Raw genomic sequence first — 16168 nt, 5'->3', positions numbered from 1 at the left:
GGAAAGTGCCTTCAGGCAGGCCATCTCCCCCCGGGGCTGGATGAAACAGCACGCAGACGTTTGGAAACAAGGTCACACAGGCTTTGGAAGGGGCAAGGGATGCCCTGAGTCTCGACCCCGCCAGGACCGTCCAGCGGCCTCCACGTGCTCTGAGTTTCGTTTCCCTGACGCGTTCTGGAAGTCGTGCATCCGTGCACAAGTCTTGTGCATCCGTTTCCTGTGGCTGCTGTAACAAGTTACCACCAACTCTGTGGCTTTTTGGAACCTACCTTTATTCTCTCACAGTTCCCGAGGTCACAAGCCTGAACCAGGTCTCGTGGAGCAAAGATCGGTTGCTGGCAGGGCTCTGTCCCTCCGGGAGGCTCTCAGCGAGGACCTGCCCCCCGCCTTTCCCGGCTTCTCACGGCTGCCCGCACTCCTTGGCTTGCGGCCTGGCTCTCCATCTTCAGAGCCAACAGCTGCACCACCTCTGCTTTCGGCATCACATCTCCTTCTCTGACGGACCCTCCTGCCTCTCTTGTAAGGGCCCTTGCAAGTCTATCGAACCCACCCAGATAACCCAGGATGACCTCCCCATCCCCCAACCCTTAACTCAGTCATGCCCGCAAAGCCTCTTTTGCCCTGTCAAGTAACATATTCTTTTCCTAGCAATTAGGACATGGACATTTGGGCAGCATTCTGCCTCCTACAGGTGGACGTGGTTAGGTACCCATTTTAAAGATGAACAAATCATTTCAGAGATGTTGGGCACTTTTCCCAAAACCACAGTTGGTAAAAGGATGATTACGATTTGAATTCAGAGTCACCAGGCACTAAAGCCTCAACTGTCTCTCTGCCAGAACGTTGTTCCATCCCAGACCCCCAGCCTTGGGCTGAATTTAACCTCATGGTTTTCCAGGGATTGGAGTAAATGCTACTATTTCTACAACTGTTTTCAACGGACAGTTCTGCACTTTCAGCTCCTTAAGAAGGTAAACTAGGAGGAAGCACACACTGGGGGCTTGCACACAGGGCCACAGGCAGGCTGCCCTCCACCTGGCTAACTCCCGCTGGCCCTTCTGCACTCAGCCTCCTGGGCCCCTCCTCCAGGAAGACCTCTTGGATCCCCTCACAGGAGAACCCCTCCCACACACGGCACACATCTGTTTCTGGGTCCTTTTCCTTAGATCACGATAACTTCACCAGTGACCTCCCAGCAGGAGCATGAAATGGGTGCCCCATAGCTGCCTGTGGCATGGGTGAATGTGTGGATGGATGAATCCACCACCAGAACTATGAAGCTGTCATTCTCATTCTGGGCCCACACGGGGGTGCCCATGCCTCTAAAATGCACATAATCCAAATGACCATGGCCCGTCGTGATCCAAACTTGAGGAGAGCAGTGGGCAGACTCTCCAGAGGCCGTGGCTCCCCGTTCTGATTTGAGAAAGGTCCCCTCTTTCTCTCCCAGGAGGGTGAAGTCATTTACCTCCTTCCTGGGATTAGTCCTTGCAAGAGGTACTTCATCAAACATTGTCAGCTTTTAATGAGGGTGACTGGCCGGCCAGAGCATGGGGACCGGAAGGAGGGGCTTCTGGAATCAGAGGGACTGAGGTTGCAAGCATCGCCACTCCCTCTGTTCGGTCCCCTTTCAAATGGGGGCAGTAACCAGACCTTCAGGAGTGATGCGCACATTCGTAAGATCCCACGTAAAGTCTCAGGGTCTTGGGGAGCAATAGGGTCCTAGATGTGAGTGCTCCCCACTCCCTCAGGTTCTGACCTGCTGGCTGTGTGATCCCGGGTAAGTCGTTTCTTCTGGTCTTGGTTTCCGCAACTACAGAAAGACTGCGAGAGTCCCTGTAAAGTCCTGCTCTCCTGGAGGACATCCACCACAGCCTTATTAAAAAAGACAGATAGTGGGAACCTACCTAAACAGAACAAGAAGAGTTACCCCTCCCTGAGTCACATCATGTGCCATGTGTCCACTTGTTTAATCCTCACTCCATCCCTATGAGGCAGGGATGGTGTCATTACAGAAAAGGGGAATCGAGTCACAGAGCTGTTGAATAACTTCCTGGGGTCACGCAGTTCAAAGGGGATAAATCTGGGATTCCAGGCAGTGTGGCTCTGCCGTCTGGGCTCCGAGTAGAGATGCTCAAGAACCCTGCCCCGCAGACAATGGTCATGGAAATTGCTGCATAGCTTCTTTTTGGAGAATGATACGCTCTCACAACTGGTGTTAATTCAGAGGGGGTGATGTTCTACCTGCCTTTCTGTACATGTGTTATACTTCAATTAAAAATTTACTCAAACAATAAAGAATAAAATGGAAAGTCATCCTGATATAAGTTTATGTGGACAAAAGCAGAATTAAAATTAGTCTGTAGATAGGATTATACTGAATAAGGTCAATACAGTCATCTATGTACAGAAAGCACCAGGGGAGAGTTTGCCCAACTTACTTGGATGGTATGATCACAGGTGATGGATCCTTTGCTTCTATGTTTTGTATTTTACTAATTTACCCTAATGAGCTCATGCTGATTTCTTATAACAACAGAATACTTTACCAAAAAAGAAAACCCCAAAACAAACCCTGTAATTTTCCCATCGCTTTCATTCCAGGCTGACTGTGCTCTCCCGCTGATCGATGTGAAAATTAATGATGACAATTGGTTGGGGTCTATAATGTGAGACAAGAACTCTGGGAAACTTACAGATTGTGAAATATCAAGATATTTTCTCTCTAACAAAAAGACTGCCAGTGGAAGGGGAAGGAGACGGAACATCAGTCCTCAACACTTTTATAACATCCACTTTTAAAAGCATCTTGTTAGAATGCCCCATTAAAAGCAAGGGGCAAAATAAAGTGTTCTTTCGAAAATGCACCAAAAGTACAGTTGGAAACCTCTGCCTGTTGCACTGGCATCAATCTTGTCAGTGTAAATCAGTAAGCAAGAGTAGAAATAAGGTCATCAAAGTCAAGGTTGAAGAGACAGAAGTAGCTCCTAAAGGGGGAAACCGAAGATCAGAGAAGTTGAGTGCGTTGTGACATCACAAAGCCAGTAAGTTTCAGAGCCAGGACTCAAATTCCATTTGGTCTGATTGCAAAACCTCTGCAATTTCTGCTAGATTCAGAAATCTCTAATGATTCATTTTCCCCCAATGTTTACTCTATACATTGGAGGTTGAGAAGGAGTGATGAGATCTGTGCCCCTCTTCTGTTGGATGCTGTTGCTTATTATAAAAGTATCCTTTCTCCTTTTCTTTGCCTTGAAAACTCCCACATGTTTGGGACAGTCATGGTTTAAAGTCAGCTAATGGTTTTAAACTTAGGCTCCCCTGGAATCTGATCTGGATTCCCAGGGAGACATGGCTCTCTCCACTCAGTGCTCATCATAATGTGTCATTCAAAGAAAGAAGCTATTTATTAACAGGGAGACAACAGGGAAATGAAATGTAGACAAAAATACTCTTTAGATGGGCGAAATGTCAGTGATAAACTGCATGCTAAACTCCCCAAATTCAGACATCTGTGGAGTGACAAAGGGTATGCTCTTTTAAAGGCATGTCAGTTTGTTACCAGGGGGTCCCCACAGCGCTGTTTACCATCCCCGCAGCCCCAGTGTGATGTTCTCAAGAATAACCCTCAATTTACTTACAGAGAAGATGGCAGCCAAAATCTCGATGCCACCTGTGCTCAAGGTGATGTAGGGGATCTTTTCTGGAGGGATTCCAGCATTTCCAAAGATACTGTTGGTGTAGAACCAATCTTTAGGGCAGGGGAAAAAAAAAAAAGAAGGCAGGAAAGTCAGTGAGAGGTATGTATTTCCCAAATTAAATTCAGGTACTTGGTAGTCTATGAGATTTGCTACTAAATCCAGAGTCACAAGGTGGAGGTATGTGGTGTAGCCAATCACTTATTTTCTGCCTTCTCCCACATTTCCGCCTCTCCATTACTAACAGAACTCCTATGTTACTAGGAGTAACATGTGCTCAGCTAAGTGTGGCAATGAGATATGAACAGAAATGTTGGTGGGGCTTCTAGGAATCCTCCTTAAAAGGAGCTTTTCTTCAAGGAGTTGTGATCCCATTTTTACTCTTCTGCCTTTCTGCTGTCAGGATGGTGAATGTGATGGCTGGAGCTTCAGCAGCCCTGTTGGGACACTAGGTGACCTCAGGACAGCATTGCTTTTAGTTTTCACAGTAACTTTGTGAGAATTAGAAATGGTCCCTTATCCAAAGACACTTTACTGTCATCCATTGGAAAATTGTCATAATAAATCTGTAACGGGTACAATGTGAATGAAGCTCCTGAGAGTTATGCAACACACAAGCTGCATAACTATATATAGAACCCTTATGAGACGGAAGCCACCTGTTCAGATGCTGGAGCAGGAAGTTAGAAGGAACCTATGTCCTTATTCACTAGAGTGATTTTATAATTCATTACCCAAACCTGGGTACTTTGGAGAGTGTAAATAATTATTCGAGGACAGCAGGCATAAATCGGGCCTCCCCTCAGCAAACCAGAGTATGCGGTCCTAGGGCTGCTGTGCCGGCCCTCCCAATTTCCTTCATGTGAGAGAGGGCCTACATTGTTTATGCTCACAGGGCATCAGACAATCACTGATTTGGAGTTTGGAGACCTGGCTCCATCTTGAATTACCTGTGTGACCTCAGGTAATTCTCTCTGCCCCCCTGAGATTCCTTCTCCTCCGAGATCAAAAGAGGATAGTCACACCCTTCCTGGGAGATGTCAGGAATTGGGTAAGGATTGTCACTGTTCGTTATTTAATTCAAGTTTTGGATCAGAAAGCTAGACAGAAATCATTTGTGTTCTCCCAACCCCAGCCATTTCATTGAAAAGCAAGAGTTTGTTGAATGACAGAAAATCATGCCGTCCTGATACATGAAATCTGATGAGGACACCGGCTTCCTTGAAGGGCCTTGGAAACACCTGTAAACTGATCATTGTTAAGCAGAAACATCAGAGCTTATTGCTTGTGGCTCGTCAGGCTCGACTCTACTGAGCATGCTCTCTGCATTTGGCTCTTTGTATTTGGAGAAAGCTCTTGTTTCTACGGATTTGTCTTTTTACCAGACTTTGTTTGGCAAAACTTTTTCACACACTGGGGGAGAAGATATAATTTAGGACCTACTCATATCTACAGACAGTTCTGCCAACTAAGATCACTCGCCATCCACACAAGGTCATTAGCCACTGCGGTCACTGACCTTTAACACACCCTGGAAGGAGCTCAGGGGGAGGTCAGGAATGAGGCCCTCTGCGCTCTGGGAAAAACTGGAAGAACAGTCCTTCAGACAGTTAAGATGTTTTCAAGAGATTTTATGAACCCAATTTCTTGCTTCTTCTCATATCTAGAAAAGCACTAAAACCATTAACAGATACACCTGTTCTTGTGACTAGCAGCAACCTCCTACGGAGGTGTGTTTGATTGCACATACCTCATTCACCAAAATCGTATAGATACTGACCTCCCCTGCTCCCTCTTTGGAGCAGTTCCTCAGAGGTATCTGAGAGGCTGTCTCCCGGGCTATAGTTCTCAGTAAGTCCCTGTCAGACTGAACTCACAGCTCCCGTGCTGTGCATTTTTTTTCCAGTTTGTTTTTGAGTGAATTAGTAATCCTTCCTAAAATTATAGGCACACCTGAAGACTTCAGTAAAAACCACTGCACAAATTTCTCTGAGCTTGTGGGCACTGATGCATCTGGTGGCAAAAATGGGTTTTAATGTTCACGTAAATAAAGACCCTCCTGCTTGTGTCTGCCTGTCATTTGTGTGAGCTGATCAATTAGAATTTTAGGCTCTATATTTGCTGTCACATCCACAGAGTGCAGAAGTGGTTCCTGATAAATCCGTTTATTACTATGGCTCTCAGGGCTGTGACAGAAGCTACAATTATTCCCCAAAGCCTCAGTCTCTACTGAATTTGCTTAGATGACCTCCTCTACTTTTGAAGGTAACTGTGGTCCCCAGCACATCTTCAGGGTCAGATCAGAGGAGTTTAAATGCCTTTCTTAATCTTTGCCCACATTTGTTGATTTTCAACAGCCAACAGTCTCTGTGGCCCTTTTCACCCCCCACACAGGGGGCCCTGACATTTGTGTTATTCTCAGCCTGGGCTCTGAACCCCACACCCTGACCTTTTCATCTTCTAGGGGCTTTCAGCCTCTGATCCCTGCGATATGGGTTTTCTGTGCAAGCTACGTGCTGTCCTCCCACGCCGTGCTCCTTCCTGCTCCTCATCCCCTCTCCGGGCCCCTTTCTTCCCTGCTTCCCTGGGTTTAAATGCTAGCAAGGAGAGTCACTGAGCATAACATCACATGCTCAGAGGGACAGTTATAAGTGGATCTCCACTCATATGGCACTTAATGCATTTCTGCATCGATAAGCAGAAATTGGCCCTTTGGACCCTCTTTCCCATCTGGGGCCTGCAGGCAGGACCTGGTGAACTGGCCCTGTCCCCGGGGGAAGGCCTGCATGTCACAGAAGCTGCCGGTCTCATTCTGCTGGTCCCACGAGTCACTCTCCCCTCTCTCCCTGCATCATCTTACAGAGCAGGAAGGTAACTGCCTCTGCTCCCACTGAGGCCTATTTGATCGGGCAGTTTGAGGGCATCATACAACATGGAGTCACCAAGGAGTGGGGAACGTGTGTTGAAGTGGACCCTCCTGTAGACTATGATTTGTGTTGACCTCATCCCAACAAGATCGTGCTCTTTCTGGCTGCCTGACAGTCTCTGCCTACTGAGGCAGACCCTGGAGCGGATGGAGCAGCAATTCTGGGAGGCCCGCAAGCTGGGATTTCAGTCCCAGCGCTGCCTCTCTTGACCTGTGGGTCTGGAGGCAAGTGATTTCATGTCTCTGAATCTCTGTCTCTGAAAGAAGGTAATCATGCTCCGTCTTTCAGGGTTGTTATGAAAGTTTTTTAAATGATGAAGTGAAGCATTTTTTTCTCTAACTGATGCATAACAAATAGTGGGTATGGTTCTGGAGGATTCCTGTCTCTGTCGAGATGTGACTGCTCCTTGGCAAAGGAGAACGTGGGGCAGTCGTGGGCACACCGAGGGAGGATGCACTCCGCACCTGCCTCAGCCGGGCCTCCTCCCCATGGGACGGACCTTTGAGGGACTTTACAGGGGCCGGTGGGAGGGGTGCACACGGAAAGGATTTGGGCTCCTTGACTCCTTGCCTCTAATGCCCTAAGCCCTCGTTCTTAACTCAGCACATGTGTTCTAGAGACAAAGTGCAGCACGCATAATCATTTTCACCTCTCAACAGCGTGGGAAGCATGTTGCCTGAGGATCAGAGAGACTACACACAGCGCATAAAGCAAGAACAGGGCTGACACCCAGGCCTGTTTGCTTCCCGCACCGCGTTCTTCCCGCTGCACGGGCTGTGCTGGGCTCTGAGCCCAGCTTACTGACTTGAGATTCTCCTCTAGCCACGGTTACTCCCCGACTCCCTTATATACCCGTGGCCTTGACTGCCCCACGGGAAAGGATAACTACGGGCCGGGAGGGAACAGAGTGCATCATGGGAAAGGATAATGGGGCTGCAGCAGAGAAAAGCAAGCCCTCCTCCACGAGGCAGGGGCTTCACTTTCTGACAGTCCCTGAAAGCCCGGACCCTGTTCCCCGGCAGAGCTGCTTCATCCAGAGCCCTGCGCCAATGTCACTCCTCACTCTCGTCAGGCCTTGATTCAGCCTGACAGTGGAGGTGGAGGACTGGGCTGGTTGTCCCTGCCGCTCTCCGTGAGGCCAACTGAGGCCTGGCCTCGGCAGCCTGCCTCCTGTCTGCAAAACAGGACCCACAAACCATTGCAGGCCTCCTCCAGGGCAAGCGGGCCTGTGACTGAGCCCCCAGTGGGGCTGAACTCCAGGGTCAGGGCAACTTAAAATTGGAAGTCCCTTCCTCATGAACTTTGGAAACAGGGGAGGCCATGAGTGGACACGCTGGCTTGACTCCCAGCAGTAGCTACCAGCAGAGTGAATGTGGCGGGGCCTCAGCCTCCCGGCCCCACTTCGCATCCTTCAAGTGCTGTGAGCACTAAGTCACGTGAGGCATCTGGAGGGCCTGGCTCTCTGTGCTCAGTGAAGGGTAGCTCCCTTCTCTGCCCCTCTTTTTCTTCATGAAAATCCAGAAAGATACAAAGTAAGGGATCAAATTTTAAGAGTGGCCAGAAAACTCTAGCTTTTAAAAGATTTTCTAAGTGGTTGAGTCACCTGGTCTTGCTCCTCCTCTTACATAAGAACATCACCTCACCCTGCCAGCCCTTATCCAGCTGGTACCACCTTTCTCATCTCCTTTGAGTCATGTCCCCATTTTTCATGTCAGGGATTGAGATCAAATAGTTAAATGTTCCCCAGGGTTACACAGCTAGGAGGTCGTAGGAGGTGGGCTGGAACCAGGCATCCGGTGGTCTCAGGGCAGATACTAGCTTTGTCTTACGTCTATTAATAGGATTATTTGGTACCAACTATGCAGCTGGCCCTGTGCTGAGGGATTTATACGCATCCTTTCTCTGACTTCACAACCATCATGTGAGGTGGGTACCACTTTACTTCTGGGGAAACTGAGGCACGGAGCAGTTATATAACTTATCCCCTAAACCGAAAGTTCAATGCTGAGAGTTGAACATAGACAGTGGCCTCCAGGACTTCTGCTTTTGACCACATGCTACGGTGGCCACACAGAGGGTCCCCATTTTAGCATTCTCTCCACCCATGGGGACAGAGCAAGTTCATTCAGAAAATGGTCTCAGTTATTAGGGTAACAGAACATTTGATTCTCCTAATTTGGGTCAGGAAGGTATTTGGGAAGAAAATTCAAAATGAATGCTATTTATAGTGCTTCTGAACTTCTGATGAGAAGTTTTGTGCAGAACATGATTTGGGCTTCCGAATTCCCAGTGATCCTTACACAAAGGAGACGGACCCTCATATGGTTCCAGGCTGGCCAAGGGGGAAGGTGCCATATTTTCACTACAAACCTACCTGAGGCTTTCCTGTCTCCCACGCTCCCTCCCTTCTGCCAGCCTTGTTCCTTTTCCATTTGATTGATTGTTTACAGAAAATGCAGGATGTCTGGTGCTCTGCTAGGCACGGGGGTTACAGCAGGGAACACCACACACATCCTCGCCCTCCCAGATCTAGTCCAGGAGGAGGTAAAGAGTTCGAAGACCACGCCAGCTCCGTGGGAACGTGATGCTCGGACCCTCACCGAGTGGACAAACATGGCAGCAGTAAAAGGCCTCCGAGTGTCTAGAGAGGGGTCACCAGGCCCCTGCAGCTTGTGCTCAGCCTGCGCTCTGAGCCTCTCCACTCTTGCTTTACAACTATTTTTGACAAGCTTGGCTATCATCTTTCCCAGCCAAGGTGCCTATTGGAAGCAGTAAAGTTTGAAAGTGGGTGGCATCGAGGGAGAAGAAAACAATGCTAGGAACAGGCTTGCTGAGAGGCCGGGAGGAAGGGAGACCTCACAGAAGCTCAGAAGTTACCGTCTGAGACGGTCCACGTACACAAGCCCAGACGGCACAAGCTCATGGCAGCTCTACTGAAAAAGGAGTACGATCGTCCTCATTTTCCTTTCTTTCTTTTTAAATTTGGCAGGGCAGTAATTGGGTTTTATTTATTTATTTTATTTAAATGGAGGCACTAGGGATTGAACCCAGGACCTGCATGCTAAGCACGTGCTCTACCACTGAGCTGTGCCTTCCCCACATCTCTGTTTTTCATAACAGGAAACTGAGGCCTGGAGAAGTTGGTATGATTGGCCTCCTTTGTTCAAGAGGGAAGGACTGCAGAAGAAGGACGGGCATCCCATGGTAGATGAGAGTACCACCATCATCCTTGACATTCCAGAAGATTCAAGAAGGTTCAAGGAAACTAGGGCTTCCTTGCATCAGTTTTGGCAGTTGGTCCAGTTTTCAACCCAGGGACTTGGTAGAAACAGCGCCCTCCCTGCCCCCTGTTCTTCTCACCTCCTACTCCTTTCTGCCCCAAACATTCCGGCGCCTGCTCTGCGTCAGGGGCTGCTGGAGACCCAGGGACCATGAGAGGGGCCTCCACCCTTGAGGATGGTTAGGATGAGGAAGCAGCCTAGGAGAGACAACATTTGCACAAAGTCTGGTTTTTATGCAAAGGACAAATTGCTCAGGAGGAAGGCAGCTGCATAAAATAAGCAATTTTAAGTGACAGGTCTAATTTTAGAGAAGAGAATTTGAAAGCTATTGTGAGAAGAAGGGGAAAAAACAATCCGACACTGAAAAGGAATTGAGAAATAACTCAGCATTGTTAAATCCAACTTTCACTTGACTTCTAAAGTGTGCGAAAGCCATTCGTTGACTCTTAAGGCAAAAATGTTCTGAACAAGATTTAAGGCGTGTTTAATATAGCAGTTCTCAACTGGGGGCAATTTTGCCCCCAGCGGACATTTGATAATGTCTAGAGACATTTTGGTTGTTATATTTAGTGTTATCTAGTGGCTAGAGGCCAGGTAAGCTGCAAAACATCCTACAGTGTATAGGACAGCTCCCATGACAGTACGTTTTTCTAGCCCCAAATGTGCATAGTGACAAGGCTGAGAAACGCTGGTTCAGTACAAGGTATATGGTCTTAGAGATGGACTGGCCAACCTGGCAGGGCACCTGGTGCCAGGACGTGTGAGTCTGACAGCACTGGCACTGCCCACTGTGACCTTGAGCAAGTCCTTGGCCCTCTGTAAGCCAGTTTCTTTATCTAGAAAAGGCGGACGATACCACCTACCCTGCAGGACATCTGGGGCCAGAATAAGATGATGAATGGAGATGCCGAGCAGCATTTACAACTGCCTTAACCCCAGGCTATGTCCCCCAATAATTTCTGCTAAAACTAAGGTGACAAAGCAAGTTTTAAAGGGCATTTCAAGTTTTTCATCTGTGAAAGATAGCACTTTTCTTTGGTCTCATGAATCATTTGGATTAAAAGGTAGCGGGGGCAGGGAGGGAGCGTGGACTGCAGCACAGCACAACTGGGCTCTGGTGCTGGGATTTGCTGCTAACCAGTGTTTGTCCTTTTGTATGTAAGATGGAAGTAAGATTTGTCCCCTTGGCTGTCTCAGGGTGACCTGGGGACTCAGCCCAGTGACACAAATGAGGATGCTCTGAGGGGTCCCTGGAGACCCTCCCTGCTCAGAGCTTAAGTACCCAGATCTTGTGGCCAAATGGCTGGGGCTAGAATCCCCTTTCAACCTTTCCTAGCTGTGTGACCTAGGGAAAGCCTCTCAATGTCTCTGTGCCTATCAGTGGTGCCCAGCTCACAGGGCCACGGTGGAGGCAGCTCTCGGCTCATATGAAGTGCTAAATAAGCGTGCACTTGATTGTTATTACAGCTGAACAGACAGAGGCTGGGTGAGGGAAAGTAACTGACCCAGTTTTCAAGTGCAGGTTTGTGGTCACAGTGAGACAGAAAGCCAGGTCTTCAGATCTTGGTCCTAAGGGCTTTGCTCTATGCCATGTCAAGTCCCATGCCGAGCTGGAAGTATTACTCCTGACTTAAAGATTAAAAACAATCATCAACAAACTAAGGATAGAAGGAAATTACCTCAATGTAATAAAGGGCATACATGATAAGCTCACATCACACTCAATGGTGAAAAACTGAAAGCTATCCCTCTAAGGTCAGGAACAAGGCAAGAATGCCCACTCTTGCCATTTTTAGAAGTCCTAGCCAGAGCGATCAGGCAAGAAAAAGAAAGAAAAGACATCCAAATCAGAAAAGAACAGTAAAATTAGCACTCTTTGCAAATGATATGCTCTTATAGGTAGAAGACCTTAAGACACCCCCACCACACACACACACACACAGAATGTAAGAACTAATAAAGAAATTCAGTGAAGTTTCAGAATACAACATCAACATACAAAAATCAGTTGCGTTTCTATGTACTAACAATAAATCATCCAAAAAAGAAATTAAGAAAACAATCTTATTTTAATTAATATCAAAAATAATAAAATACTTGGGAATAAAGTTAACTATCCAGGTGAAAGACTTTTACACCAAAAACTACAGAACACTGATGAAAGAAATTAAAGACAAAAATAAATGGAAAGATGTTCCATGTTCATGTATTAGAAGACAATATATTTAAAGTGCATACTACCCAAAGTAATCTACACATTCAATGCAATCCCTATAAAAATCCCAATGGCATATTTTATACAAATAGAAAAAAAATCCTACAATTTATATGGAACCACAGAAGACCATGAAGACCAAACCAATCTTGAGAAAAGAAAAACTAGAGGCATCACACTTCCTGATTTCAAATATACTACAAAGCCACAGTAATTAAAACAGTATGGCACTGGCATAAAGGCAGACATATAGGCCAATGCAACAGAAGAGAGAGCCCAGAAATAACTCATGCATATATGGTCACTCAGTCACTGACAAGGGTGCCAAGAATATTCAATAAGGAACGGACAGTCTTTTTGACAAACAGTAGTGGAAGAACTGGATATCCATACACAATAGAGTGAAATTGGACCCCTGTCTTCATTCAAAATGGATTAAAGATTTAAACGTAATACCTGGAACAGTAAAACCTGTAGAAGAAAATACAGGGGGAAAACTTCATAACGCTGGTCTTGGCAATGATTTTTTGGGTATGAAACGGAAAGCAAAATTAGACAAGTGGGACTCCATCAGACAAAAAGCTTTTGCACAGCAAAGGAAATCATCAACAGAGTGCAAATGCAACCTAGAATGGGAGAAAATATTAGTAAACCATGTATATCCAGTAAGGGGTTAATATCCAAAATATATAAGGAACTCCTACATGTCAATAGCAAACAAATAAACAAAAATAAAACAACAACAAAATCCACTCCCTCCCCCCCAAATCTGCCAAATAGCCCTGTTAGCAAAAGGGCAATGGACTTGAATAGACATTTCCCTAAAGAAAACACACATAACTCCAACAGGCACGTGAAAACAGGCTCTGCAGCATCAGTCATCAGAGCAATGCGGGTCAAAAGCACGAGGTATCGCCTCCCACCTGCTGGGATGGTATTACTATGACTACTGCTGCTACTGCTGCCGCTTCTGCTACTACTAACAGTAAGTGCTGGGGAGGCTGTGGAGAACCCGGCAGCCCAGCCTAGCGCACTGCTGGTAGGAATGTGAACTTGCGCAGCCACATGGAAAACAGTACGGAGGTTCTTCAAAAAGCTAAAAATAGAACTACCATATGATCCAGCAATTCCACTCCTGGGTATTTATTCTAAAGAGTTGAAAGCAGGATCTTGAAGAGATATTAGCACCCCCGTGTTCAGCACGGCACTATTCACAGCCAAGATGTAGAAATAACCTAAACGTTCGCTGATGGATGGAAGGATAAAGAAAATGTGGTATATACATATCATGGAATATTATTCAGCCTTTAAAAAGAGAAGGAAGTCTTGCATCATGTGATGACATGGCTGAACCTGGAGGACCTTATGCCTCATGAACTAAGCCGGTCACAGAGGACAAATACTGCACGGTTCCCATTATACGGCATGTCTAAAATAGTCAAACTCATAGTAGTAGAGAGCTGGACAGTGGTTGCCAGGGGCTGGGGGAGGGGAAAAGTGGTGTTGCTAACCAAGATGTAAAGTTTCAGTTAAGCAGGATGAACAAGCTCTAGAGATGCGCACAGTATGGTGCCTACATTAACAATACTGACTTGTGCCTGTACATATTTGTTAGAAGGGTACATCTCATGTGACATGTTCTCAGGACGGTAAGACAAGGGATGGAAAGAAGTCAGTGTGAGGAGGGGGAATGCTCCAGGGCTGAGATGTCAGCGCTGCTGGCTCTGGGAGGATTTTCTTTTTTGGTCTATGCTTATGCAGTGGGGCTTACAAATATCCCCCAGTGGAATTTATAAAGTTACACAGCGTGTGCAAGTCAGAAAATTATGTCCCAGCAGAGGAGAGAATTCTGTTTAGAAATGTCATCGTTCTCAATCTAAATGTCTCATTAAATACAGATTCCATATGTGGTTTTATGATTCCAAGTGTTAACTTTAAGAAACGGATACATTCTTCCTCTGCTTTCTCAGAACAGGGAAGGTGGATTGTCTAGCACGATCCTGGTCTTGTAACGAGGACGAAACAAGAGGACTAGTCCAAGGTCACGCTGTTAACCAGACCAAGGAAAAGGTTAAACAAGTAAGGAGCGAGATGATTTCATTTCATCTCAATGTTTCCAAAAAGAGACTCAGGAGTTGTTGAAATGAGGCAGACATTGTGGTTGTCACTTTCTGTGCTGTTGTCTTTCTCTCTCCAGACAGGAGCTACTCCCCTTTCACGTCATCTCCCCTCTACACCCACAGACCCTCCCTGTCAACTTTTGGGGGACCCCAGGCTCATAAACGTGGAGGAGCTATTTTATCTGGGCCGCTTCAGAATTTCCCTTCTCCCTCCTTCTGGGTCCAGGCACGTGTGTCCTGGGCTACATAAGTGACTCAGTGTGTGCGCGCATGTGTGTGAAGCATGGGATGCTTCAGTCCCACAGCCTCCCTGCTAAGTGGCTGGCCAGCTGGCTTGCACACTTTCATGAGTGGGGAACCTGCCGCCCCGGGAGGCAATCCACTGCTTTCCAGACCCAACAATAACAATAGAGATCCGAGTCTGCCTCCTCAGCCCTCGAAGTCCTGAAGTCTGCCCCCTGGGGCCCCCGGGAGAGATGGGCGGCTGTTTCCATCAGAGAGTCAGGGACCTCACTGCACACCCCTCTTCTGGTTTCCCTGCCCACATCAACTCAGGCCCCAGGAAACTTTTCCTTTAAAGCCTTGAGATTTTCTCAGGCCAGCTCGCGCGCTGAAGCCAGCCCAGCCAAGAGTACTTTAACTGAGATCATCTCAGTGTTGCTCACTGTGACTTCCTAATGCCCATTTTATTGAGAAATACGACTTGTAAATATTTCTGGGGATAAGCAGTTGGAATGAACGGGGGGCATTTATTAAGGGGTAGTTCTGGGCTGGCTGCTTCACGGAACACCTTGCACGGATCATTTCTTTCAATATTACGTTATCCCACTTTACAGACACAGAAACTGAAGATCAGGCTGTGTTTCCCCAAAGGCACGGAGCCACTGGAGGTGGCAGAGCTGGGACTGGAACCCGGGCGTCCAGGGCCCAAGACCCAAACCAGCCCCCTCCCTCTGGTTCCTCCGTTGGTGCGGGGATGCTCACCGCATCGAGATAGCGGAGCTGGTAGCAGGCCCTGGTGGTGACCACGGTGATGACCTGCCAGGGGACGAAGGGACTCCTGAGCAGCTCCAGCGTGGCACCAGGCGGATGCTCCTCTGCACGTGGCTCTCCGCCAGGACCACCCTGCCACGTGGGAGGTGTCCTTTTGGCCCAGGACCGTCTGGAAAGCTGCCAGCAGGGACGGGCACGGGTCGGCGGGGAGTGGGCTGCCTGCTGTGTGTGATGCCGGGCCCTGCGGGGATGGTTGGCACCAGACACACTCCCCGTCAGGGATGAAGCTGGCAGGGAACTTTGAACCATAAAGTACCAAGCCTTTGTGTAAAAGTGGGAAAACAGAGGCCCTGAGAGATGCAATGTCTTGCCCAAGGTCACCGAGTTGGCTGGGAAAAGAGGCAGGAGAGGACGAGGATCTCCTGAACCCAAAGCAGAGCACGCCCAGTGTTCAAATCCCGTCTCCACCACTGGGTAGATGAACAGTGCCCCGTGCCTCACGTGGCTGCTGCAACACACACTAAACCCTGGCTCGATGAATATTTATTGAGCGCCTTCTGTTTACCCAGCCCTATATGTTCATCCTCATTGGAGGCATCCAGATGAAGGTCAGATCGCCACTTGGCCAGGATGCCTGGGAGCCGATTCTGTCATCGAGGGAGGATTGAACTAAATGAACTCCAGAGCCACATGCCCCCCTGAAACACAGAAACCTTGGCTGGAAATCGTGTCAAAGAGCTAATCTTCCTAGGATTCAAGCTTACCCATGTGACAGGCCTTTTACAGGCTGAACACTGCAATTTTCCAGCCTCAGCAAACCTGTCATTTTTTTTTTAACCAAGCCTTTAATTGTGTAACCCTACATGGATATATGCGCAAAGGTGGGCTGACTGATTAGGACCCTGAGATCCCAACAATCAGACCATGAGAGACA

The 16168-nt window shown here is 47.7% G+C and overlaps 1 protein-coding gene across 1 annotated transcript in view; it reads right to left on the bottom strand.

The window, feature by feature from the left end:
• The window catches only part of SLC2A9 (solute carrier family 2 member 9), a 165390-nt gene that overhangs the window by 52698 nt on the left and 96524 nt on the right, over positions 1–16168 (bottom strand). The window contains 4 exon segments of the mRNA XM_072948739.1: positions 3642–3751; positions 15222–15320; positions 15323–15370; positions 15373–15411. Of these exon segments, the coding sequence (XP_072804840.1) occupies positions 3642–3751; positions 15222–15320; positions 15323–15370; positions 15373–15411 (296 nt within the window).

The sequence above is a fragment of the Vicugna pacos genome, chromosome 2 (assembly GCF_048564905.1).
Source record: "Vicugna pacos chromosome 2, VicPac4, whole genome shotgun sequence".
Lineage (NCBI taxonomy): Eukaryota > Metazoa > Chordata > Mammalia > Artiodactyla > Camelidae > Vicugna > Vicugna pacos.
Note: the sequence above shows the minus strand (reverse complement) of the source record. Positions and strands in the feature narration are given on the sequence as shown.